Source organism: Phacochoerus africanus, chromosome 15 (genome assembly GCF_016906955.1).
Source record: "Phacochoerus africanus isolate WHEZ1 chromosome 15, ROS_Pafr_v1, whole genome shotgun sequence".
NCBI classification, from domain to species: domain Eukaryota; kingdom Metazoa; phylum Chordata; class Mammalia; order Artiodactyla; family Suidae; genus Phacochoerus; species Phacochoerus africanus.
The window spans coordinates 2,227,349-2,250,095 of NC_062558.1; the positions used below are offsets into that span (position 1 = coordinate 2,227,349).

The 22,747-nt window shown below is 43.8% G+C and overlaps 1 protein-coding gene across 3 annotated transcripts in view; it reads left to right on the top strand.

Moving 5' to 3' along the window:
• SYK (spleen associated tyrosine kinase) overlaps positions 1-22,747 on the top strand; it is a 106,489-nt gene that overhangs the window by 67,370 nt on the left and 16,372 nt on the right. For 2 of the 3 annotated variants that reach the window (XM_047762813.1, XM_047762814.1), the window contains exons 4-10: positions 2,089-2,224; positions 4,248-4,329; positions 5,163-5,206; positions 7,001-7,069; positions 16,492-16,579; positions 18,211-18,388; positions 22,532-22,741. In XM_047762813.1, coding sequence (XP_047618769.1) covers positions 2,089-2,224; positions 4,248-4,329; positions 5,163-5,206; positions 7,001-7,069; positions 16,492-16,579; positions 18,211-18,388; positions 22,532-22,741 — 807 coding nt within the window. The remainder of the gene's footprint in view (positions 1-2,088; positions 2,225-4,247; positions 4,330-5,162; positions 5,207-7,000; positions 7,070-16,491; positions 16,580-18,210; positions 18,389-22,531; positions 22,742-22,747) is intronic. The other variant, XM_047762815.1, reaches the window with a different exon arrangement.

The following is a 22,747-nucleotide window of genomic DNA, read 5'->3' on the forward strand; positions in this document are numbered from 1 at the left end:
TCCTTTTTCCATTTTATGTTCTTGCCTCCTTTGTCAAAGATTAATTGACTGTAGGTGTCTGGGTTTATTTCTGAGTTCTCTATTCTGTTCTATTGGTCTCTCTGTCTGTTTTGATACCAGTACCACACTGTCTTGATGACTGTGGCTTTGAAATATTGCTTGAAGTCTGGAAGAGTTATGCCTCCTGCTTGGTTTTTGTTTCTCAGGATTGCTTTGGCAAGTCTGGTTTTTTTGTGGTTCCGTATAAATGTTTGGATTGTTTGTTCTAGTTCTATGAAAAATGTCATGGTTAATTTGATAGGGATTGCACTGAATCTGTAGATTGCTTTGGGTAGTATGGCCATTTTTACAGTATTAATTTTTCCAGTCCAGTAACATGGAATCATAGTAATAATTGGTATCATTTTTGACCCCGCCAAACTATCTTATTTGTTGGCCCCTGAGGGTTATGCGGCTTATATATTAAAAAAAAAAAAAAGTGTGGCTAGTCCCGCGTTATCAAATAGCTTCTGCACAAGATAGGCTCAGTTCTCCTCTGTATAAAAATATGTTTTACTTTTTCTGTGTGGTTATGTTTTGGCCTTAATGGGCCATGTGACCGTGAAAGGGAACTTATGTTTCAGGGTGACGGTGAGCCGGCTGGGAGGAAGGAGCTGTCTTCACAGCACAGAAGGTTTTAGAAGCAGCCCTTGCTGAGGCTGAGGCTCTGGGTGTGCCCTGCCACCCACACCAGCTGCCCTGAGCCCTGGGGCGTGGAGGGAACCTGTTCCTCGCGCACAGCCAAGCACGACTTAAATTTATTTTTAAAACAAAGTTCCAACCCCACACGACACAGCGCAGCCCTCAAGTCCTGGGGTTAGCTTTATGAGATGAACCTATGCAACCAGGAAAGTGTGCCTTGTCAGCTTCCAAAGCCCGGCTGGTGGACGTGGCCTCTTGCACGCAAGAGGAGGCATCAAAAATTGCCCTACAACATGGAAATCCCACGGCAGCTTAGCACATTTGAGCTTTTCCCAAACTACAGTGCAGTGGGCAGCAGGCCCCCTGCATCACAGCGGGTATCTCTATTCTCAGTATCCAGACTTACAGGTCCCATTCCCAGGATAAGGGAAAGGGGTGGCGCCAAGGACCACCCGATGGGACGAGGAGGCAGAACCTGGGCCACCACTGTAGCCCTCGTTTTGCTTGCTGGTCCCCACCCTGCAGTGGTTGGCACATTCTTCTCCTACTGACTTTGTCAGACAGGATCATAGGGAACAACATTTTATTTATTTTTATTTTTATTTTTCTGTCTTTTGTCTTTTTAGGGCCACACGCACGGCATATGGAGGTTCCCAGGCTAGGGGTCAAATCACAGCTACAGCTGCCAGCCTACACCACAGCCACAGCAACGCAGGATCCGAGCCGTGCCTGTGACCTACACCCCCATTCACGGCAACGCCAGTCCTTAACCCACTGAGCAGGACCAGGGATCGAACCTGCAACCTCATGGTTCCTAGTCGGATTCGTTTCTGCTGTACCATGATGGGAACTCGAGGAACAACAGTTTAAATCCCAGTCCCACACAAAGGAGGGAGTGAAGAGGGAGCTGGGGTGTGGGAACTTCCACCCCTCCCCCCATCTGGTGTCTAGAGGGTTCCCAGTTAAGATGCCCTGCAGACACCCCCCCCCCCAGGCCACACCCTGGGCTGGACGGTGGTGGAGTTGCACCGCCTGGAAGCTGACCCTCACGCAGACCTCACTGAAGAGAGGAGGTGAGTGTGGAAGGCTGCACAGACTCCCCGGTCCGGGGATGCTGTGGGTCCCATGTGCTGTTGCCCTGAGCGGTGCTGCTGCTCCAGGAGGCAGGAGGAATCACCCCCTAGAGCCCGGGGCTCTGATGTTGGGCTTGGCTACTGCCAGTCCCCCAACCATAGCAGTTCCCTGTCTAGAGCTCGCAGTGTCCCTGAGCTGTGGGCTGGGCCTCCCTGGGTACGAAGCCCTGGACCCCAAGGTCGAGGTCAGGACACGGGTGCAGGCTGCCCTCCCAGGATGTTCCTCCCCACCCGCGGGAGGAGTGCTGGTGATGCTCTGGCTCTTCTCTTCCAGGATCAGGGCCAGGGACAACGGGTCTTATGCCCTGTGCCTGCTGCACGAGGGGAAGGTGCTGCACTACCGCATCGATAAGGACAAAACTGGGAAGCTTTCCATCCCCGGCGGGAAGAACTTCGACACCCTCTGGCAGGTGCACGTCACCCTTAGAAAAGCGAGGAACCGGCTTCTGGACCTTGTTGGGAATGCCCCCCTGTGTCTTCGCAGGGACCTGCCCAATCAGGACTTGCTTTTCTGCCTCCAGGGTCATGGTCATTACGTTAGGTGACTGAGGGCTCCATAGCTTGTCCAGGGCCCCGCAAGTACCCGCCCAGGACTGTGCTCAGTTTAATAGGACACACTGCCTTGGGACACTAGAAGCATTTCTTCCTTTTCTAATTAAAAAAAAATTTTTTTATAGCCACACCAATGGCATACGAAAGTTCCCGGGCCGGGGATTGAATCTGAGCTGCAGCTGCATAGTTGCAGCAATGCCAGAGCTCTTAACCCACTGTGCTCATCTGAGGGATCGAACCCATGCCTCTGCAGTGATCCAAGCCACTGCAGTCAGATTCTTAACCCCCCGCACCATATAGGGAACTCCGAGAAGCCTTTCTTCTTAAAATGTTCTGCCTGGAACCCAGAGCAGCCTTTTAGACAAATACACATGAGAGGAAGATACGTTGGCTGGGAAGGGAGGGATAGAGGCAGCTCATCAGACGGTTCTTTGAGTTGTGAGAGACTAAATTAAATATAAAAGTCAGGTGCCATGCTTGCTGCAAAGTGAATCTTGCTACAAAAGTGAAGGTGTCCATTTCTGTAGCATGTCAGGGCTGGTCCGATTGGAACATTTATTATGAGGGTGGATCTCATGCTGTGTTCTTTCCACAATAAAATAAAATGTAAGAAATTCCCACTGTGGCACAGTCCTTAAGAACCTGACAGCAGTAGCTTGGGTCACTATGGAGGGGTAAGTTCGATCCCCAGCCCAGTGCAGTGGGTTAAAGGATCCGGCCTTCCTGCAGCTTCAGCTTGATATCAGTCCCTGGTCTGGACTTTCTGCATGCTGTGGATGTGGCCACAAAAAAGAAAAAGAAAAAAAGAAAATTAAAAAAAGAATATTCTGGGAAGGATAACATATATTCATTCAACAAACATTCGTATAAATAGGTAGGTAAGTTTCGAGAGGAGCAGGCAGGAGCAAAGCGTCCTTACCTGGAAAAGGCACCAATACACAGATAAGAAAGAAATACCAGATATGAAGATTTTACCTTGTCTGAAGAAGAAATATCTGTGTGAGAAAATAAAATGTGGAAAAGAAGACTGTCTTTCCATTGCATAATTTTGACTAGATATACATAAATGTACTTACAATTAATTTATTTTTAATGTGGAAATCAGACATCACAATTCATTGTTTTCTGAGAGCCATTAGCCAAGGTTGTCCATGTTCTGTCAACATACGGCCATTCTCCAAAGAGTCAGCTTTCTCCATAGCCCCGCTCTTAGGTCCCCTGTCCTGTGATGTCTTCTCTCTGAATCTTTTGGGCTGGATTATTCAGTCCTTCCAAAGCCTTTGCTTCCAGCACGATTACAGCATTCATAGCTCCACATCATGATTCATTTATATCACTCTGCACCAAGAACGTCAACCCCTCAGTGGTAGGAAATGTTTCATTCACCAGTTTACCTTTTGTCCTACCTCACAGCCTAGCACACGGCAGAATGTTTGTTGAATGACTAAATAGAGGAATGAATGTTAGCGTGCTGAGTTCATTGTTATAATATCATATGGATATAGGAGAATGTAAACAAATAAACGCAACTTACTACTTAAAGAAGAAAGAAAGAGAAAGAAAGAAGAGGGGGAAAGAGTGAAAGAAAGAAAGAAAGAAAAGAGTCAAGAGAAAAGTCTAAAAGGGAAGGTAGCATGTGGATTTCTGTCAAGCCTGAGCTGTAATAAATTCACTAAGTAATTAAAAAAAATCAAAAACAAGAACAACAGCAAAAGAAGTCTGAGGATGGAGGGATCGGGAAGAGCAACAAGGAATCACTTTCTGTTGTTAAGGGCTGTCCTTTAAAGTCCACAAGGGGCGTCATCTGCTCCTCTGCTCTGGGTCAGAATTTTTCCATTTCCTGCCCCCATTATTTATTAAACTTTCTTTCTCCTTTTTCAGCTCGTGGAACATTATTCTTATAAATCAGATGGTTTGTTAAGAGTTCTTACAGTTCCGTGTCAAAAAATTGGTGGGCAAACGGGTAAGTAGCCAAGACATGAGAGTCTCACTTTTTCAGATGTTGATCAACCTCATTTTATTTATTTTTATTTTGCTTTTCGGGGCTGCACTCGTGGCATACGGAAGTTCCCAAGCTAGGGGTAGAATTGGAGCTGTCGCTGCTGGCCTACACCACAGCCCGCAGCCACGCTGGATCCCCGACCCACTGAGAGAGGCCAGGGATCGAACCTGCATCCTCATGGATACGAGTCGGATTCATTTCCGCTGAGCCACAAGGGGAACGGCCGTCAGCCTCATTTTATATTTGGTCTGTTGCGAATGCAGGTGGGAATGGGTCTTGTTTTGACTGATTGATTTAAATGAAGTCATATGGCTCCAATTTTATACATATTGTTTACCAAAAAAATAGCCAATAACTTTGACTTAAAAAAAGGAGATTCATTTAAATTGCTTGTATGAGAAAGGTAAGATAAAAAGAAATGCATGCAGAAAGTGGGAGCTCAGCAGGTTAAGAACCCAACAGAGTCTCTGAGGATCCGGGTTCTATCCCTGGCCTCCCTCAGTGGGTTAAGATCTGGCATCACTGCAAGTTGCAGTGTAGATTGCAGATGTGGCTCACATCTGGCATTGCTGTGGCTGTGGTGTTGGCCGGCAGCTATAGCTCTGACCCCTAGCCTGGGAACTTCCATATGCCACAGGTGCGGCTCTAAAAAGAAAAAAAAAAAAGAAAAGAAAAGAAAATGTATCTACTCCTCAAGCAGTAATTTTTTAACATTGATTGGTCTGCAAGGGAAGGGGGGAAATGTGTGGTTTTTCACTGACATAGCAGTAATTGTCCCTGTTCTTTCTAACCAGGAAATGATAGTTTTCGTCCACAACTTCCAAGTGCTCATCCTGCGGTAAGTGTTACTTAGCAGTGCTGTTAAAGGCAAAGCCATTGTATGTTAGCAAAATGAAAAGCATGTTTTTAGATAACGGGAGTAGTGGTAACTGTTATTTTTTCCCCCCTTCCCCCTCCTTTTTAAAAAATTAAAGTATAGTTGATTTCCAATGTTGTGCCAATTTCTGCTGTACAGCAAAGTGCCCCAGTCATACAGATAGTAATTGTTTCAATCACCCTTGATGAGCTGGCATTGCGGGTGTCTGCTAGAGTCAGCCTATTTTCAATTCCAAGCCAGCCAGCTTAACTTCTCTGGGAGATTAGATTCCCTCTGTTTTTTAAAAGTGTCCAGAATGACCATACAACCCAGTTCCACATCAGAAATAGGTCTCCTGGCAGATCTGGGAAATGGTAACACATTGCTGGGGCTCAGGTCTGACCCACCAGCGTGGAGCCGTGGGCATGACGCTGGTGACCATGTGGGTGATGTGGTAGCGAGCCTGGGGTGTAAGATGTGTCACTGAGGTTGACTGCCCCACTCTTTTGGTTCAATCAACCAAGACATTGTTATCAGAAAACTCCCCCTTTCCAGGAGAGCTGCTCTGGCAATAGCTTGGTGGAGGAAGCCTTGGGATATAGGGGTGCTCCGTGCCATCACACAAGAGAATGCCCTAGAGAAGGATAGAGGTGGGGGCTGAGCCAGAACCCACCACCCCCTCTGTGTCAATGGGAGGTGAGAATGTGGCCCGACCACACTTCCCCACATGGGTTTGCCCAGTGTCCACAAAAAAGAGAGAATTCCAGCTCCTTCCTCCCTTCAGACTCTTAGGAGCTGATATACAGATTTTATATGCAAAGCAGGAATGATGCCCTACTTTTTCGAGGCATGGACCTCACTGTGCACCTTTGATGAGGTGTGAAATTTCACCCATCATGAGCTATGCACTCTGTACCTCATTTTCTGCCTATTCACCCTTAAAATCTGCAAAAGGCAGAATGTACATTCTGCACGAGGTAGGAATCATTAACTGCTCAGAAGCTGTACCTACACTGGACCACAGAGGCTCTTAGAGGTGGCACTTGTCAGATTGGGGGAACCTGGAATTTGCTAAACTACCAGTAAAATTTGGGATCAGCCATTACAATATAGCACCTTTACAGAGTCATCATTTTATTTTACCCTTGACACAGCTCGTGAGCCTGGTGATTCGACTTCAAGGTTGTACCCACCATGAGACAGGTTAATTTTCCTCTAAGAGGCATGAGGCTTAGGGCTGAGAACTCTTAAAAGAATATCAAGCCCTCTATCTAGCCATGCATCACCTAATGGCTTCAGAAAGACCATTTTGGAGAAACTTTTTATTGACTAGGAAAATAGGTACAGGAAAAAAAAATGCACTTTCCACAAAAGGTCCAGCTCAGGAATTTTCCACAAACACAATGGAATCAGAACCCCAAAGAAGGAGCAAAATTGGGCACACAGGTTTACTTTTTTCTTTTGGGCAATTTGCCTTCAGTTGTGACATGATCATTCTGTATAAAATGTGGGTTATTTCGTGGGAAAGCTCAAATTTTATAACCTTCCATGGAATATACCACCAAAGTACTTTTTCCAGATCCTTCTGCTCCAGTGGCAGGCTTCTCCTGAAGCTTTCCAAATGATCAAGGGTTTCCCCTAGTGCCTCCCCATCAGCAGAATCTGGAGGGGACGCGTGTAATTAAAGAACAGGGTAAAATAGCATATGTCGTGTAAGGTAGCCTGCGTTTGTTTTCTGAAACATTTACTGTTCCTCTTTGCCGTTATGGTTTCTAGACTTGGTCAGCGGGTGGAATAATCTCAAGAATCAAATCATACTCCTTCCCAAAGCCTGGCCACAGAAAGGTGCTAAAGCGTCCCCTGCTTGCTGTCCCTGACTAAGTGGTAGGACTGACCCGCACTCAGCACCCACGCGCTGCCCTCCGGCTGCCCCTCCGTGTGCACTGCGGCTGCTCTTCCTGCTGCGCTGGCCTCACGTCCCTGCCATGTGGCCCTCACGGGCAGCCCTCATCCCAGTATTCACTGTGCTTTCCATGTGGGTCCCAGTCACTCTGCTGCAAAGTCCATCACCGTCAGCGCGCTCCCTCTGCTGAAATGTGCGCTTGGAAGTCGTTTGGGTCCGTGTGATGGGGCGGGAGGGAATTCTCAGATGGGAAAGTGTTTTCAAAGCCAGCCAGGTTACTTTCGAATTGCCAGAATCACATGCTGCAGTTATATAATTTATGTAGATAAATTATGTGTTGGAAGAAATTTTAGGGTTGTGTGGGACCTGCCCAGTGATGACACAGGGCCATTTACTTTCTAAACATCGAGTGCCAGAGTGGCACTCTAGAGTTCCAACACAGAACTTTAAACATAACATGGTTAGAGACAAGACCGTGTGTGAGGATTAGAAACACCATTTTAGGAGTTCCCGATGTGGCTCGGGGAAACGAATCTGCCTAGCATCCATGAGGATGCAGGTTTGATCCCTGGCCTCACTCAGTGGGTTAAGGATCCGGCATTGCTGTGAGCGGTGGTGTGGGTCGCAGACATGGCTCGGATCTGGTGTTGCCATGGCTGTGGCGTAGGCCAGCGGCTACAGCTCCAATTTGACCCTTAGCCTGGGAACCTCCATGTGCTGCAGGTGCAATCCTAAAAAGTCAAAAAAAGAAAACATGATTTTAATTTGAGACAGTAAAGCTGACAACAATGCATTTTCATATTTTGCCATATGATTGGATTGAGATAAATAAAATAAATTCTTATTTAATGACTTATCTATAATAAATCGCTTCCCTCAATATGTATATATATGTATAAGTGTATATATGTGTACATATATATACACACATGTGTGTGTAATTATAATACATAAAACATGTATAAGGATTGCTTACATTTTTATATATATACATGTATTATATTTATGCATGTTTTATATATATACATGTTATATAGATGCATATATATAAAATATGTATAAGGATTGCCTTTTTGACTTTTATCCTTGTGGTATAAAATTGATTATTAATAAGTCTTTCCATTCTTGTTTTGGTACTTCTGAAACATTTCAGCATGTAATTGGGCATCTGTTCGTGAAGCGGGTTGCCTAAAGTCCTCATTAGAAACAATGGGAATAGAAAGCATAAGAAAGCCTTGCGATTTCATTCTCAAGTGGACAGGTCTGTTCTACATGCTCTCTGTCTCGTTGACCATAGAACGGAGAAGTGAGTTGAATGTGGTGTTTCAGGGGAAAATTGTGTGATAAACCTGAATGGAACACCTGTTTGGATGTCACCTTCATAGTCAGTGTGGATCAGCTCATGGGCAACATCAGCCACAATGGGGCTTTTGAGAGGTGACAGTGAGGGCTGCCCGTGTTAGGATGGCACACAAGGAGCCCGGGACCAGGCAGCACATGCTCTGTGTCAGTGTTCCGTTTGCCCTATGGACCTGGTGTTTGTCTCAAGCCACCAGGGCCAGTAGGTGATCACTGGCCTTGAAGAAATCAACATTCCCCAGGATCCAAGGCAAAGTGCTCCACATTGCCACCTTCCAGCACACCTAGCCCTCAGCCCTGTCAGCATCCACCCCTTCTCCTTGGAGAGAGCTCACTCAGCTGCCAGGATAGCATCTCACCGGACCATGGTCCAGGGGAGATGGGCCAGCTGGTCCTCTGTCAACAGAGGTGGTTTAGAATGTGTTCTAGTTCAGGGTGCTTTCCAATCATGAGTCACCTTTTCAAGAGTCCTTAATCCAAGGCTGTACTGACAAAGCTTCAAGGAACAACTCAGGGTGGGATACCAAGCATGCATGGTGCCCCATTAGCCAAGAGCCCTCAGTCCATGTGCAGTCCCAGAAATGAGCAGTTTCATTGCAAACTGAGTAGACACAGCATTGCACATTTATCTTAATTCTGTGGTTTCCCAGGGCATCATTCAGGGTTCAACCAGGGGAGCATGACAGGTCAGAAATTTACGCATAAAGCAGACCTGGCACATACACACTTATACACATACACACACACACACAGGCACGTATGTAACATACACATACATATTTATACATACACCTGTCTAGATGCATGTACACATACACACATAGATTTATCACCAGGACTTGACTTACACAAGCAAAGTGCCCTGCACACAAGTACAGGTCAACAGGGAGGTGAGATGAGCGGGGTGGAACCTCTCAGACAAGGCCATAGCTGTCATTCACAGCCAGGGTTCAGTCCTGCCTCCCCCCACCCCCTACCCCCCAACACTCACTCTGCCCTTTCTCTCTTAGGAAAGCCTCAACTCGCTTCTAAGCACCGTCAACTGATTAAGCCAGGCCCACCCAGGATAATCTCCTTCAATTAAGTCAACTAAATAGGGATTTTAATCACCTCTGAAAAATCCCTCTGCAGTACTATCAAGATCACAATTTGATTCGATAACACAGGAATGTAGTTCAGGCTAACTAGATTGACACATCAAAAAGCCTTCACCCCCAGGAAGCAGTAACCCAGCACTTTGAGGAGACGAGCCCTACTCTCACCCCTGTCCTTGTCCCAAGCAGGCTGAAGTCAGCTCAGGTCACCCACAGTGACTAAAGAAATATCCAGAAAATAAGTTTTAGCAGATCTTTAAATGAAAGAAGAACATGTCCAAAGCAAGCTGAAGAAAATATCAGTAAGGCTACCTACAAATAAAATACAATGCATGGATAAGATCATCAAAAGAAAGAAAATACATTTGAAATAAATATTAGTAATACTGATATGTATATAAGGTTAATAGGTTAATATCATTAATATATAAAGAGAATCTATAGATCAATAAAAGTTTTAACTATCTAACAGATTAATGGACAGAGGATAGTTGAGGGTAAAGCAACTATAAATAGCTCTCTCTCTTTTTTTTTTTTTTGTCTTTTTGTCTTTTTAGGCCTATACTCATGGCATATGGAGGTTCCCAGGCTAGGGGTCTAATCGGAGCTGTTGCTGCCAGCCTACACCACAGCCACAGCAATGCGGGATCCGAGCAGTGTCTGCAACCTACACCCCAGCTCACGGCAACGCCGGATCCTTAACCCGCTGAGCGAAGCCAGGGATCGAACCCAAAACTTCATGGTTCCTAGTCAGATTCGTTAACCACTGAGCCACAACAGGAACTCCAGCCTCTTAACATTATTTAACCAATTTTAAAAGATAATTAAATATTAGAAACTAATTAATCTGAGTAATACTGTAAAAGTACTTTAAAAAATTATTATAGCTTATTTACAATGTTCTGTCAATTTCTGCTGCACAGCAAAGTGACCCAGCCACACATCCATATGCATCCCTATTTTCACATTATTCTCCATCATGCTCCATCACACGTGGTCCTATATAGTTCCCTGTTCTATATACAGCAGCATCTCATTGCCTATCCATGCTAAATGCTGTAGTTTGCATCTATTAACCCCAAACTCTCACTCCGTCCAAATACTGTGAAAATACTTTTCTGACAAAAAGAGGGCTGTTTTCTATTTAAATTTATAGCAACATTGAAGTATGCATTGAATTTCCCTAAGTGCCCCAAATATCAATAGTTAACTGATTGAAGGATTGTGGGATTTAAGCAGTATATTAAAAATATTTTTATTACTCACCAGAAATATTTTAGGAAAACCAATGCTCATATTTGCACAAGCAGCAGGGGAGTTTTCCATTATTTTACCAGTCCTGAGAAAAGACTTGTGGGAATTATGTCAGATATCCCATCTGTTCATCCAAGGGACACAGAACTTTCCTAAATTTGTTCATTTGATCAGTATAAATGGTTGTTTTTGTAATGCAGCCACGGAAAGAACATGTTAGAACATGAATTAACCCTAACCTGTAGGTAGTTTTTGACAAGTGTGCTTTGATTTGCAGAATATTGTTAATCAGATCATTTAAAATTTCATTATACGTTTTTCTTTTTTCTTTTCTTTAGAGATTAGTAACATTTTAACATTTAACTTATAAATGGATTTAACTGAAGAAGACAAATATAATTCACCCTCTTCTCATTCCCACCGCACACTTACTCTGAGGGCTGGTAGTCCTGACCCGAATAAAATTCCTCCTATTATTAGCATTGGAATATTTTTCTTTGCTACTTTAAGTACACAGACATAGCCTTCTGTTAAGAAGAACAATTGGCAGAGTTTGAGCAGCAGCCTTAAAGACCATGACTCTTTGTCCCAGTTCCAAGGCACGCTTTCTAAAATGAGACATAGCATCCACATTTATCTTCATTGTGGAGAAATGTCCCAGAATTTCAAATGAATACCCATTTTTCATGTCTTATTCCAACACCTACATTGAGGACTGGACTATTTAAAGACATTTTAATGCATGATTCACTCGGGTTTAGCTAGGAGAGAGAAAGAAAAAATTCTAAAATCAGACCTGTTTACTTCTGGACCAGACCCTTGAGAAAATGTTTCCACATCCTTATAAAGGGCCAGATTTTATTTTATTTATTTATTTATTATTATTATTATTATTATTATTATTATTTTGTCTTTTTGTCATTTCTTGGGCCGCTCCCACGGCATGTGGAGGTTCCCAGGCCAGGGGTCTAATCAGAGCTGTAGCTGCCGGCCTACGCCAGAGAAGGGCCAGATTTTAGATCTTTGCTTCTAAGGGGAGGGAAGATGAAGTGGGAAAGTCAAGTGTTTCTTGGCATGGAGCCGAAGCCAACCTCAGATTAGCTCACGCCCTGGCCAAGGAGAGTGTGCCTTCCGGCCGTGTAGCTGTGGTCCCCATTAGGACCAGTCATTCCCCCAGAGAGTCAAATCCTGTCTGATCTGGGCAGCCAGCGTCTCTCAAGCCTACTGGCCCCTTTTGTCACTGCCGTTGTGACACGTATGTTGTCATCTTTATTACTGCTGCTTCCTGATTTGAAAACATCTTTTAAGAAATCTGCAAATGAAGATCTAAAAGTGAACCAGTGGACATGGCAATACTCCCAAACCAGGAAACTTTGAAGTAGCCTACCAACTCTATAACCGCAATATGTTTTTTTTTCTCTTTTATTCACTTGTGAATCATAGGCACTCAATGAATATGTGTCAAATATATTTTCTACTGTCAGTTAAGCCTGGCCAATATGAGAAAAAGCATTATAATTTATAACCTAAATTGATTTTCTTTTTATTACTGTGGAGTGATCTGTTTTTACTCAAATTTATAAAAATCACAGATTACTCCTTGGAAGTGGAACTCTAAGATAGCTAGTGCCATCTAGTGGTGTCCTGTGGGTTTGACTTCTGTTTCGAATATTAGCAAAAATAGGGAGAAAAGCAGCAGTGAACATTTCATTTACACCTTGTTCTCTATGCAGAAAAGGTGATGCTATTTATTAAGGCAGAATAAGTGATCAAATGCAAAGCAGAAAGAGTATCATCAAATGATAGAGTGGACCAGCAATGTTTTTCATTACATTGAAATTTCTTGAGGCGTTCCCATTGTGGCTCAGAGGATAAAGAAACAGACTGGAATCCATGAGGATGCAGGTTCGATCCCTGGCCTCACACTCAGTGGGTTAAGGATCCAGTGTTGCCATGAGTTGTGGCATAGGTTGTAAACGTGGCTCAGATCTGACATTTCTGTGGCTGTGCTGTAGGCTGACAGCTGCAGCTCCAGTTCAACCTCGAGCCCTGGGAACTTCCATATGCCACAGGGGTGTCTGTAAAGAGAATTCTAAAAAATACTTTAAATTCTAAGTACTAACAATACTTCTATAATTGATCATTTTGCCCTAGAGCTCATTCTTAACAAAGCCTTCACATTCTTTTCAACTGGGCATTTGATTCAGAGGGTTTCTTTGGGAAAGAGGAAACTTCACATAAAGATGAATCTTCATATAAAGTCAATATGACCCCTTTAAAAGACACAGCAGAAAACCTCGCATTTCTTCCAAAGAACCTTCTCTGGAATGCAGCTCCATCTTCTGTCCCAGTCAGGGCAAGAAGGGCTGAGGGCTCTGGGCAGGGAGTTCAGGGCTCTGGCTGGAAAGGCTTGTGACCACATGGTGGTCTGCGTGGGTAGCATTGAAATGAAACTCTGAGCCACCTCGGCTTGAACAGTGGGGCCCTCCCTTCCAAAGGAGGACCCTCCCTTCCAAAGGAGGACCCCCCCTTCCAATCTGTTTCGTTATCTATGGCCAAGACAAGCTAGGGGTGAGCACCACACAGTCATTTGGAGTGTGTGTTCCTGTGTCCAGGGCTTTAGGCAGACTCTCTTCATCATACTGATTCTTTTTTTTTTTTTGTCTTTTCTAGGGCTGCACCTGCAGCATATGGAGATTCCAAGGCTAGGGGTCTAATCGGAGCTGTAGCTACCAGCCTACACTATAGCCACAGCAACAACAGATCCTTAATCCACTGAACAAGGCCAGGGATCAAACCCACAACGTCGTGGTTCCTAGTCAGATTCATTAACCACTGAACCACAACAGGAATTCCCATCATACTGATTCTTATATCTCAGGCCCTAGAATCCTTTTCAGTACTTTTTACACCCCGACGTGTTTTTAAGTTCTTCCCCAGAGGATTCATACATTAGGTAATTGCATTCGGGCTCAATTGTAACAGGCTTTAACGAAGTCCTCCTGCTCTGGAGAAGATTCCATCAGGGGGGAGGGGCTGCAGCCCCAGGATACGTCCCTAGATAGGCAAAGGGTGGGAGGTCTTCAGGTCAAGAGAAGGCGGGCTGTGCCCTCTCTTGTCCGTGATTGGCTGGTCCTGGTATCTTGAAGTTTTGTCTTTGGATTCAGAAAACTTCCTACCTGGAGGGAAAAATCAGAAAAGTTGAAATGAGAGTCAATATGAACCTAAAAGGGAATTTTTTTTTTTTTTAACCTGAAAACTATTTCCTTCTTGGAGTTTCATTACCAGAAGGAACTGAGAAGAGCAGGAGGCTGGCAAGCCTTGGGAATGACAAGTTTTTCCTAGGACCGTTCTGTTGAGTCAGGGTAATGATACCACACATGAGACATGAACTTGCACCACGTCCAATAGTCTTGTCATGATACGCAAATTTTTAAAACAGGCACATGGTCATTTGGAATTATCCACATCCTTAATATAAAAACTTGAGAGAGAACTCACTTTATTTTTTTTCTTTTTAAGGCTTACCCTTGGCACATGGAAGTTCCCAGGCTAGGGGTCAAATCAAAGCTGCAGCTGCAGGCCTACACCACAGCCACAGCAGCACAGGATCTGAGCCACATCTGTGACCTATGCCACAGCTTGTGGCAATGCCACATCCTTAACCCACTGAGCGAGGCCAGGGATCAAATCCGCATCCTCACGGACACTACGTCGGGTTCTTCATCCACTGAGCCACAGTGGGAACTCTGATAACTCACTTTTAAATCACATTAGTATGCACTTACATCTCCCAGGTTGAAGGTTATCTTCAATCATTCATTCATTCATTCGTTCATTCGTCATGTGTTTGTTCACCACATTTTCGTTGAGCACCAATGGTGGGCATGGCAAAGCTCTGATGCAGTGACTAAATGGCTACGCCTCCTGGAACTTATATTCTACTTTCATTCTTGATATATCCCAGCTACTTCTATTAAACAGTTCAATAACAATGCTGAGCTCGTTGTCAGAAAATGGATCTGACGACATCTCATTGACATATAAGAGCGGATGTCCTTTCGCCTGTCAGAAGGGCCTTTGCCACAGAGAGCAGTGGCTCTGCAGAGCTCTGTAAGCAGCAGGAAGAAGGTTTCGGAGACAAGTGGCCAAGTGGCAGCAGTGATGCTCTGTGACTTGGTTACCGGACTTTTGGTTCCTGGACCTGGGTTGTCAGGAAGGCAGCTAAAGACTCAGTGTGTGCCGGGAGATAAGTGACTGTGTAAAATTAAGCTTAATGTCTCTGTTTCTTTATATGTCTCCAAAATCTGGCAGTATCTCATTTCTTCCCGGCCAGTGTTTGGGCACTGCTAAGGGAAATGGATATGTAAAATTTCCACTCGACTCAGGCCAAAAGGAAAAAAAGAAGTTCGAATCACCCGTGAGCCAAATGTTTTAAGTCGAGGGCGAAGGTGGTTCAGGCAGACTTGAGATAGAAACTTTGGAAAGGGAAAGGTTATAGGTGTATAAGAGTAGATCCCTCCTCCCGTGATTTCCTGCTGCAAATCGATGCAAATCACATAATAGGGAAGCTTGCCATTGATAAAGGCCCGCAAAGCTTTGTTTTGATATACTTGAGTTACCTGCTCTGGGTAGAAGGAAAACTACTTTTCTTTGGATTAACAAAAAGAGGCTTCCCCAACTGAGCGGGGTCCATGACGAGGAGGAGGAGGAGGAGGAGGACAGAGATTAACAGCAGCAGCACTGGGCCCTGGGCTGGTGGCAGCCGCTTCCTCTTGGGCCCTCTAGCTTGCTGAACAGTGCCACCCTCTGACATCTACCCAAATGTTGCTACATCTCCACAGCTGATACAGATACAGGAGGATACTAGGAAAGCATAGATGCTTTAGAGTTGGAGAGTGGGTAGAAGCTGGTGGTGGATACTTAATGTTTTTATTTTTATTTTTTGTCTTTTTGCCATTTCTTGGGCTGCTCCCGTGGCATCTGGAGGGTCCCAGGCTAGGGGTCAAATCGAAGCTGTAACCACCGGCCTACGCCAGAGCCACAGCAATGCGGGATTTGAGCCATGTCTGCAACCTACACCACAGCTCACGGCAACGCCAGATCCTTAACCCACTGAGCAAGGCCAGGGATCGAACCTTCAACCTCATGGTTCCTAGTCGGATTCGTTAACCACTGAGCCACGATGGGAACTCCCTTAATGTTCTTTTTAAATAACTTCCTTATAATATAAAATGAATAATGTGAAACGAATCCAAAGGGATAGTGAAAATCCTCAGCATCTTTTAGCAGATATATTTCAAATATTTAGAAGAAATATTTGAAAGAGCGTGTACGTAGGAGGCAATTCCACCCAAATAGTTATGCTTAATTCTCCCACAACACCCCCTGAGACTCTTGCAGGCCCTGTCTGTTGTAGGAGCATGAGTTTTATTTAACCCTCCCAGCATCCCATCAGTTGCCCGAAGAATGAGATAAGCCACGCTGCTCTTTGTTTTTGTTATTTTGTTCCCTGTGTCTCTCTCTCATTCTTTCTTGCATAAGTCTTCTCTGCATAAGTTTAAATGTGATTATTTGAAAATAAAAATAATTATACAGATCAACTCAAGAGCGTTATCCAGGAAGAAAAGTGAGCTGTTATCATTTGTGTGCCTCAGGCCTCCTCGCCCCAAGGGAACCGGCCAGAGAGTTTGGTGTCGTACAACCCTTATGAGTCAGACCGAGGGCCCTGGGCCAACGAAAGAGGTGAGACATGCACCCTCAGTCCCTGGATGTTCATAGCACAGAGGCGCTTCCTACAGTCAGGTTGCAGCGTGGGCTGCACCATTCACCCCACTGTCAGCGGCTGTGACATAGAGGCGCTTAGCAGTGAGTGCCCTTGTCATCTGGCAGATGCCACGTGTCTGTGAGCGGTGGTGTCTGTTGCCTGAAAGGGTCTGAGTGGCCTCCCTCATGATAAAGTGGCTGTGTTGAAAATAGCCTCCAGTCCTGCTGCTTCAGAATTTCTCATCTCTTTGCAGCAGTAACTGATATTCGTCAAGCTTTTCATTGCTAAGTTCCTGTTCTGGGAAAGAGGTCGGGGTCCATGAATAAGTGTCAGCAGGAGGCGCAGTCACACCTGGCTGGTAAAAAAAACAAAGGACTGGGTGAACTGTTGGAATTCTGGACATGTTTAGGGAATTGTGGTGATTCTCAGAGGCCAGGAGAGAACATGGTCGGGAAGATGCCACCTTGAACTCAAGAGCCCTCTACTAGGCTTATCAGACATGCGGCCTCTTCTTAAGTTTTCTAAGTTTTGGGTTTGTTTTTTGGTTTTTTTTTTTAGTTGTTGAACTTTGTTTATCACTACCGAAAACATACCCCTAAACTTAGTAGTTTAAAGCAATCATCATTTAAGTATCCCATGCAGGTCAGGAATTTGGGCGAGGCTCAGCTGGGCTTCTTGCAGGTAGATTGGGGGTAGAGCTGGGTCAGCAGGGGCAGAGGCTGCACTGAGACTAGGGCCCGGGCTCTGGGAGCCAGCATCTCCCTATCTCCACAGAGCCTCAGGGGCTCTCCATCTGGCCTCTCCACCTGGGCCTCCTGGAGCCTTCTCACAGCATAGAAGGGGTCAGGGCAGTTGGACAACTTGCATGGCATCTGAGGCTTCCAGAGCCAGATTTCCAGCAAACCAAGGAGCAGGTGCCTGGTCTTGTATGCCCTCACTTGAATATATCACAAACATCACTTCTGATCTGTTCTATGGGTTGACATGATCACAAAAGCCACTGAGGGAGGTGACATAGATGGCACCTCTCAAAGAAGGAAGGTCAGAATTTTCAGACATAGGTTAAAGCCCCCATCGGCCCATTAGGAGGGCCCCATCCATTTTGCCTCTGTCACGAAGACTCTTTCTCAGCACATTAGTGCAAAGGCAAGGGTCCCATGGAGTTCCCGTTGTGGCCTGTTAAGAACCTGATGTCGTCTCTGTGAGGATGCAGGTTCGACGCTGGCCTTCTTGGTGGGTTAAGGATTTGGTGTTGCCGCAAGCTGTGGCATAGGTCACAGATACACCTTGAATCTGGTGCTGCCGGGGCTGTGGTGTAGGCCAGCAACTGCAGCTTTGATTCAACCCCTAGCCTGGGAACTTCCATATGAAGTAGTGTGGCCCTAAAAAGAAAAAAAAAAAGAAAAAAGAAAGCAGAATAAGGAACTTCTTCCTGCCTGACTACCAGCTGGGAGAGACTTTTCCTTGAGGCTCACAGGAGCCGTAACTGCCCAAGGTAACCACGTCTTGAGTGAGGTGTGCCCCCCGGGGGGTGGGGGGAGCAGGGGATGGTGGCAAATTTCACGGGGGATGCAGCCCCACTGTTGTGCGTTTCCTGACTGCATTGCAGAAGCCCAGAGAGAGGCCTTACCCATGGACACCGAGGTCTATGAAAGCCCCTACGCAGACCCCGAGGAGATCAGACCCAAGGAGGTCTACCTGGACCGGAAGCTGCTGACCCTGGAGGACAAGGAACTGGGCTCTGGGAACTTCGGGACTGTGAAGAAGGGGTACTACCAGATGAAAAAGTAAGTCGGAGCTTTTCACCGTCACATCGTGTGAGCTCGCATTGGAGAAACCACCGCATATTCATGCATTGTGTTCATTTAATCCCAAGCATGAACTGTCACTTGGCATGGCTAAATTCTTTGTTATCAACAGCATAGCTTTTGTTCCTTTCTGGTACAATTCCCATAAGAGCATCCATTATACATTCACTAGGTATATAATAATTATATATGTATGTATTAGGTTAGAGGTATTATTATGTGTGCCATAGAGAGACTTAGGAAGTAGAAATAGGCAAAACATAAGAAAATAAGTCATATTTTACCACCCACACACCAGTATTGTTAACAAACCCGAGTGGCTATATATATATATATTTTTTTTTTTTGGTCTTTTTGCCTTTTCTTGGGCCACTCCCGCGGCATATGGAGGTTCCCAGGCCAGGGGTCAAATCGGAGCTGTAGCTGCCAGCCTACGCCAGAGCCACAGCAACACGGGATCCGAGCCGTGTCTGCAACCTACACCACAGCTCACGGCAACGCCGGACAGTTAACTCACTGAGCAAGGCCAGGGATCGAACCCGCAACCTCATGGTTCCTAGTCGGATTCCCTAATCACTGCGCCATGACGGGAACTCCATATTTTTTTGATCTTTATATATATATATATATACACACACACACATGAATATATTTATTATTTAATTAAAATGCAGTCATTCAAAGATAATGTAGTGCTTCCACTTATTTTCTTTGAATTTTGAAAATTATGTCTCATTTATCTTAGAAAATTCTTGATTATAAGTATCACTAGTTTAAGTATTCATTTGCCTTATCCTATAATTGCAATTAACAATACATATTATACAACAATTAGAACTGCTAAATTGCTAAAAATCTCTTCGTACTTCATTTGGTCTTTAGGAGGCATCCCACATCCAATGTTCAGTAAAATACTGGTTTCTGAAGTCCTTTGAAAGAAACCCTTTCTTTGAATATCTGTATTCAAATTAGTGTGTTACTGATATGAACATAGTTGGGAGTGGTTGTTTGATGTTATTTATTTATTTTTTTTTTTGGCTTTTCGGCTTTTTAGGGCCACGCCCATGGCATATGGAGATTCCCAGGCTAGGGGTTGAATTGGAGCTGTAGCTTCCAGCCTACACCACAGCCACTGCAATGCCAGATCCTTAACCCACTGAGCAAAGGCCAAGGATCAAACCCGCAATCTCATGGTTCCTGGTCAGAATCATTTCCGCTGTGCCATGACGGGAACTCCTGATGCTTTTTAAATTTAAGGAATTTGTGTTTTTTTTTCTTGAGTAGCTAATTTATATGATTCAAGGGTCAAAATATAGACAAAGGTACATATGCACGAAAACTTCTGCTTTTATTCCTACCCCTTCCACCATATGTGTGTGTACCGTGTTTATATATATATGTGTGTGTGTGTGTGTGTGTGTAGATGATTGCTATGCTTGTTTTTTGAGCTTTTTTCTTGGTTTTTTGGTCTTTTTAGGGCCACACCTACCACAGATGGAAGTTCCCAGACAAGGAGTCAAATCAGAGCTATAGCTGCCTGTCTACACCACAGCCACAGCAACATGGGATCTGAGCCACGTCTGTGACCTACACCACAGCCCACAGCAATGCCATATCCTTAACCAACTGAGTGAGGCCAAGGATCGAACCTGTGTCCTCATGGATACCAGTCAGGGTCATTAACCCTGAGCCATAATGGGAACTCCTGTTATGCTTGTTTTTAAATGTGTGTGTGTGTGTGTGTGTGTATGTGTGTGTATATCTCATAGTTATTTTGCAAAATGAACATGAATTATCCTTGTTAAGACATAATTTTTCTCAACTAGTTCATGTTACTTAAATTCCTCACTTATTTAAATATGTAAATTAACATAGACCTGACTATATACACATAATTTCAACCAAAGGTTTGGGGAGAAGAAAGGCCATGTAGGTCAACTGGGGACAAAATGATGACTTTACGATATTGAGTCTTCCCAGAACATGACCCATCCGTCCATTTACTTTCATCTTTAATTTGTCCCCAGTTTCTCTTGGCAATGAGGTTTAGTTTTCTGTGTTGGGGACTTGCACAATTTCTTTGTTGGCTTCACTCAGAGGTATTTAGTACTTTTTATGTGTGTGTGTGAATTCTTTATTTTTATTTATTTATGTATTTATAATTTTTTTATTTTCCCACTGTACAGCAAGGGGGTCAGGTTATCCTTACATGTATACATTACCATTACATTTTTTCCCCCACCCTTTGTTCTGTTGCAACATGAGTATCTAGACAAAGTTCTCAATGCTATTCAGCAGGATCTCCTTGTAAATCTATTCTAAGTTGTGGTATTTAGTACTTTTGATATGAATATGTATGGTATAATTTTAAGATTTTATTTGCTATTCCTTGGCGTTGCTTGAATGCAGGAATATGACTGGTTTTATCTGGTGGCCTGATGCCCTGCAACCCTTTCTGAAGTACCCTGTTATTTCTTACTTATTATTTCCAGTAGTTTATCTGTGTATTCATTGACCCAGCATCATGACAGTTTTATTTCATCCTGTCCAATCCTTATAATTTTGTTTTTCTTCCTTGCCTTATTGTATTAACTAGGAACTATGGTTCAGTGTTAAAAGTGACAATAGCCTTATTCCTCATTCCTTAGTTCAGGGGGAAAACTTTCAATATTTTACCATTAGGTTTATTGCTACTTTTTATCAGATTATGAAGGTCTCTTTTTATTTCCACTTCTCTGAGAGATTTTCTTTTAATCATAAATGTGTATCACATCTTTTGTGTCCTTTTTTTCTCTCTGATAGGACCACAGGCTTTTTCTCCTTGATTGTGTTTATGTGGTGGATTACAGTGGTTGACTTTCAAATGTTAAGGCCATCTTGCATTCATGGAATAAACCCACCTTGTTGGTGACTTATGTATTCATTATATCTTTTTCAGAAGTCACTGAACTTAAGGTACTAATATTTCCCTTAGAATTTTTACGTCTATGTTCAAGAGAGATAGCAATAATTTATTTTTTTGTAATATCTTTGTCTGGTTTGGACATCAGGCTAATGCTGGCTGGCTTCATAAAATGAGTTGGGAATGTCCCTTCCTTCTTTTGTTTCTGGAAGAGTTTATAGGTGTTCTTTCTGCCTTAAGCATTGGGGAAAATTCAAGATCGAGAGGTTTGCTTGTTAATTTTGATCCCTACCTCACACCACACACACCACCAGTTCCAAATGGATGGTAGACTGAAATGCAAAAGGGAAAACCATAAACTGTCTAAGATAGCACAGGAGACTATTTCCTTGGTCTCAGATGTGGGGGACTCCTAGGATGCTAATGAGATTCTCGTGTTCAATGTGTAAATATCCTTTGAGTTCTACACTGGATCTATATGTGCTTCAGAATGTAGATCAGACTTACTCTGTTATTCTATTGTTTTACCTATTTTATTGGATAGCTCTGTTTTTATTCTCCCATTTCAGAGTTTATATCACAGAGAGATGCAGTTTTTCAAATCATACCCAGTTAAGTTCCATTCATATAGCCCTGCTATATCAGAATATTTTCGAGAGTTCAAACATGACCTATGTGATATTTTTATTAGCAAATGGAAAAGTTTCATGCAAACTTGTTGAAGTGTGCTTAAAATGAACAAAGCTCAGTTTTATAAAGTGTTTTATAAATTATGACCTTTCACAGCATATGCTTTTTAATTCTGCCTCTAGAAATTCTTTGTAACGTATATTAAGGGAATGTTGTATTCACATACATTGTGCATAATCTGAGATGGTAAATCTCAAGCTGTTACTGGAATTTTTGTACGTCATCGTTTGTAAGGTTTGTTTGGAAGTTCTTTACATATTCTACTACATGTCAGCTTTCTACTTGGTTGGGGCATTCTTCAGCACTCTCCCATCATTTCTAACTAATTAGGTGTTACTTTCTTTGTCTATCACATGAGAGAACATGATTGGACAATTAGTCATGTATAACATGGTTTCTTAAGACACATTTCCACTTTGTGGCAGGTACTTCCGTAGCACCATTTCTAGCATGAGAATTATACTTTACAAAAGATAATTATCTACACATGAGCTACTTGGAAAAGCTTCTTCTTATGGTTTCTTTGGCAGAGTTGTGAAAACAGTGGCTGTGAAAATCCTGAAAAATGAGGCCAATGATCCCGCTCTTAAAGATGAGTTATTAGCAGAAGCAAACGTCATGCAACAGCTGGACAACCCTTACATAGTTCGCATGATTGGAATATGTGAAGCCGAGTCCTGGATGCTGGTTATGGAGATGGCTGAACTTGGTCCACTCAACAAATATTTACAGCAGAACAGGTATGC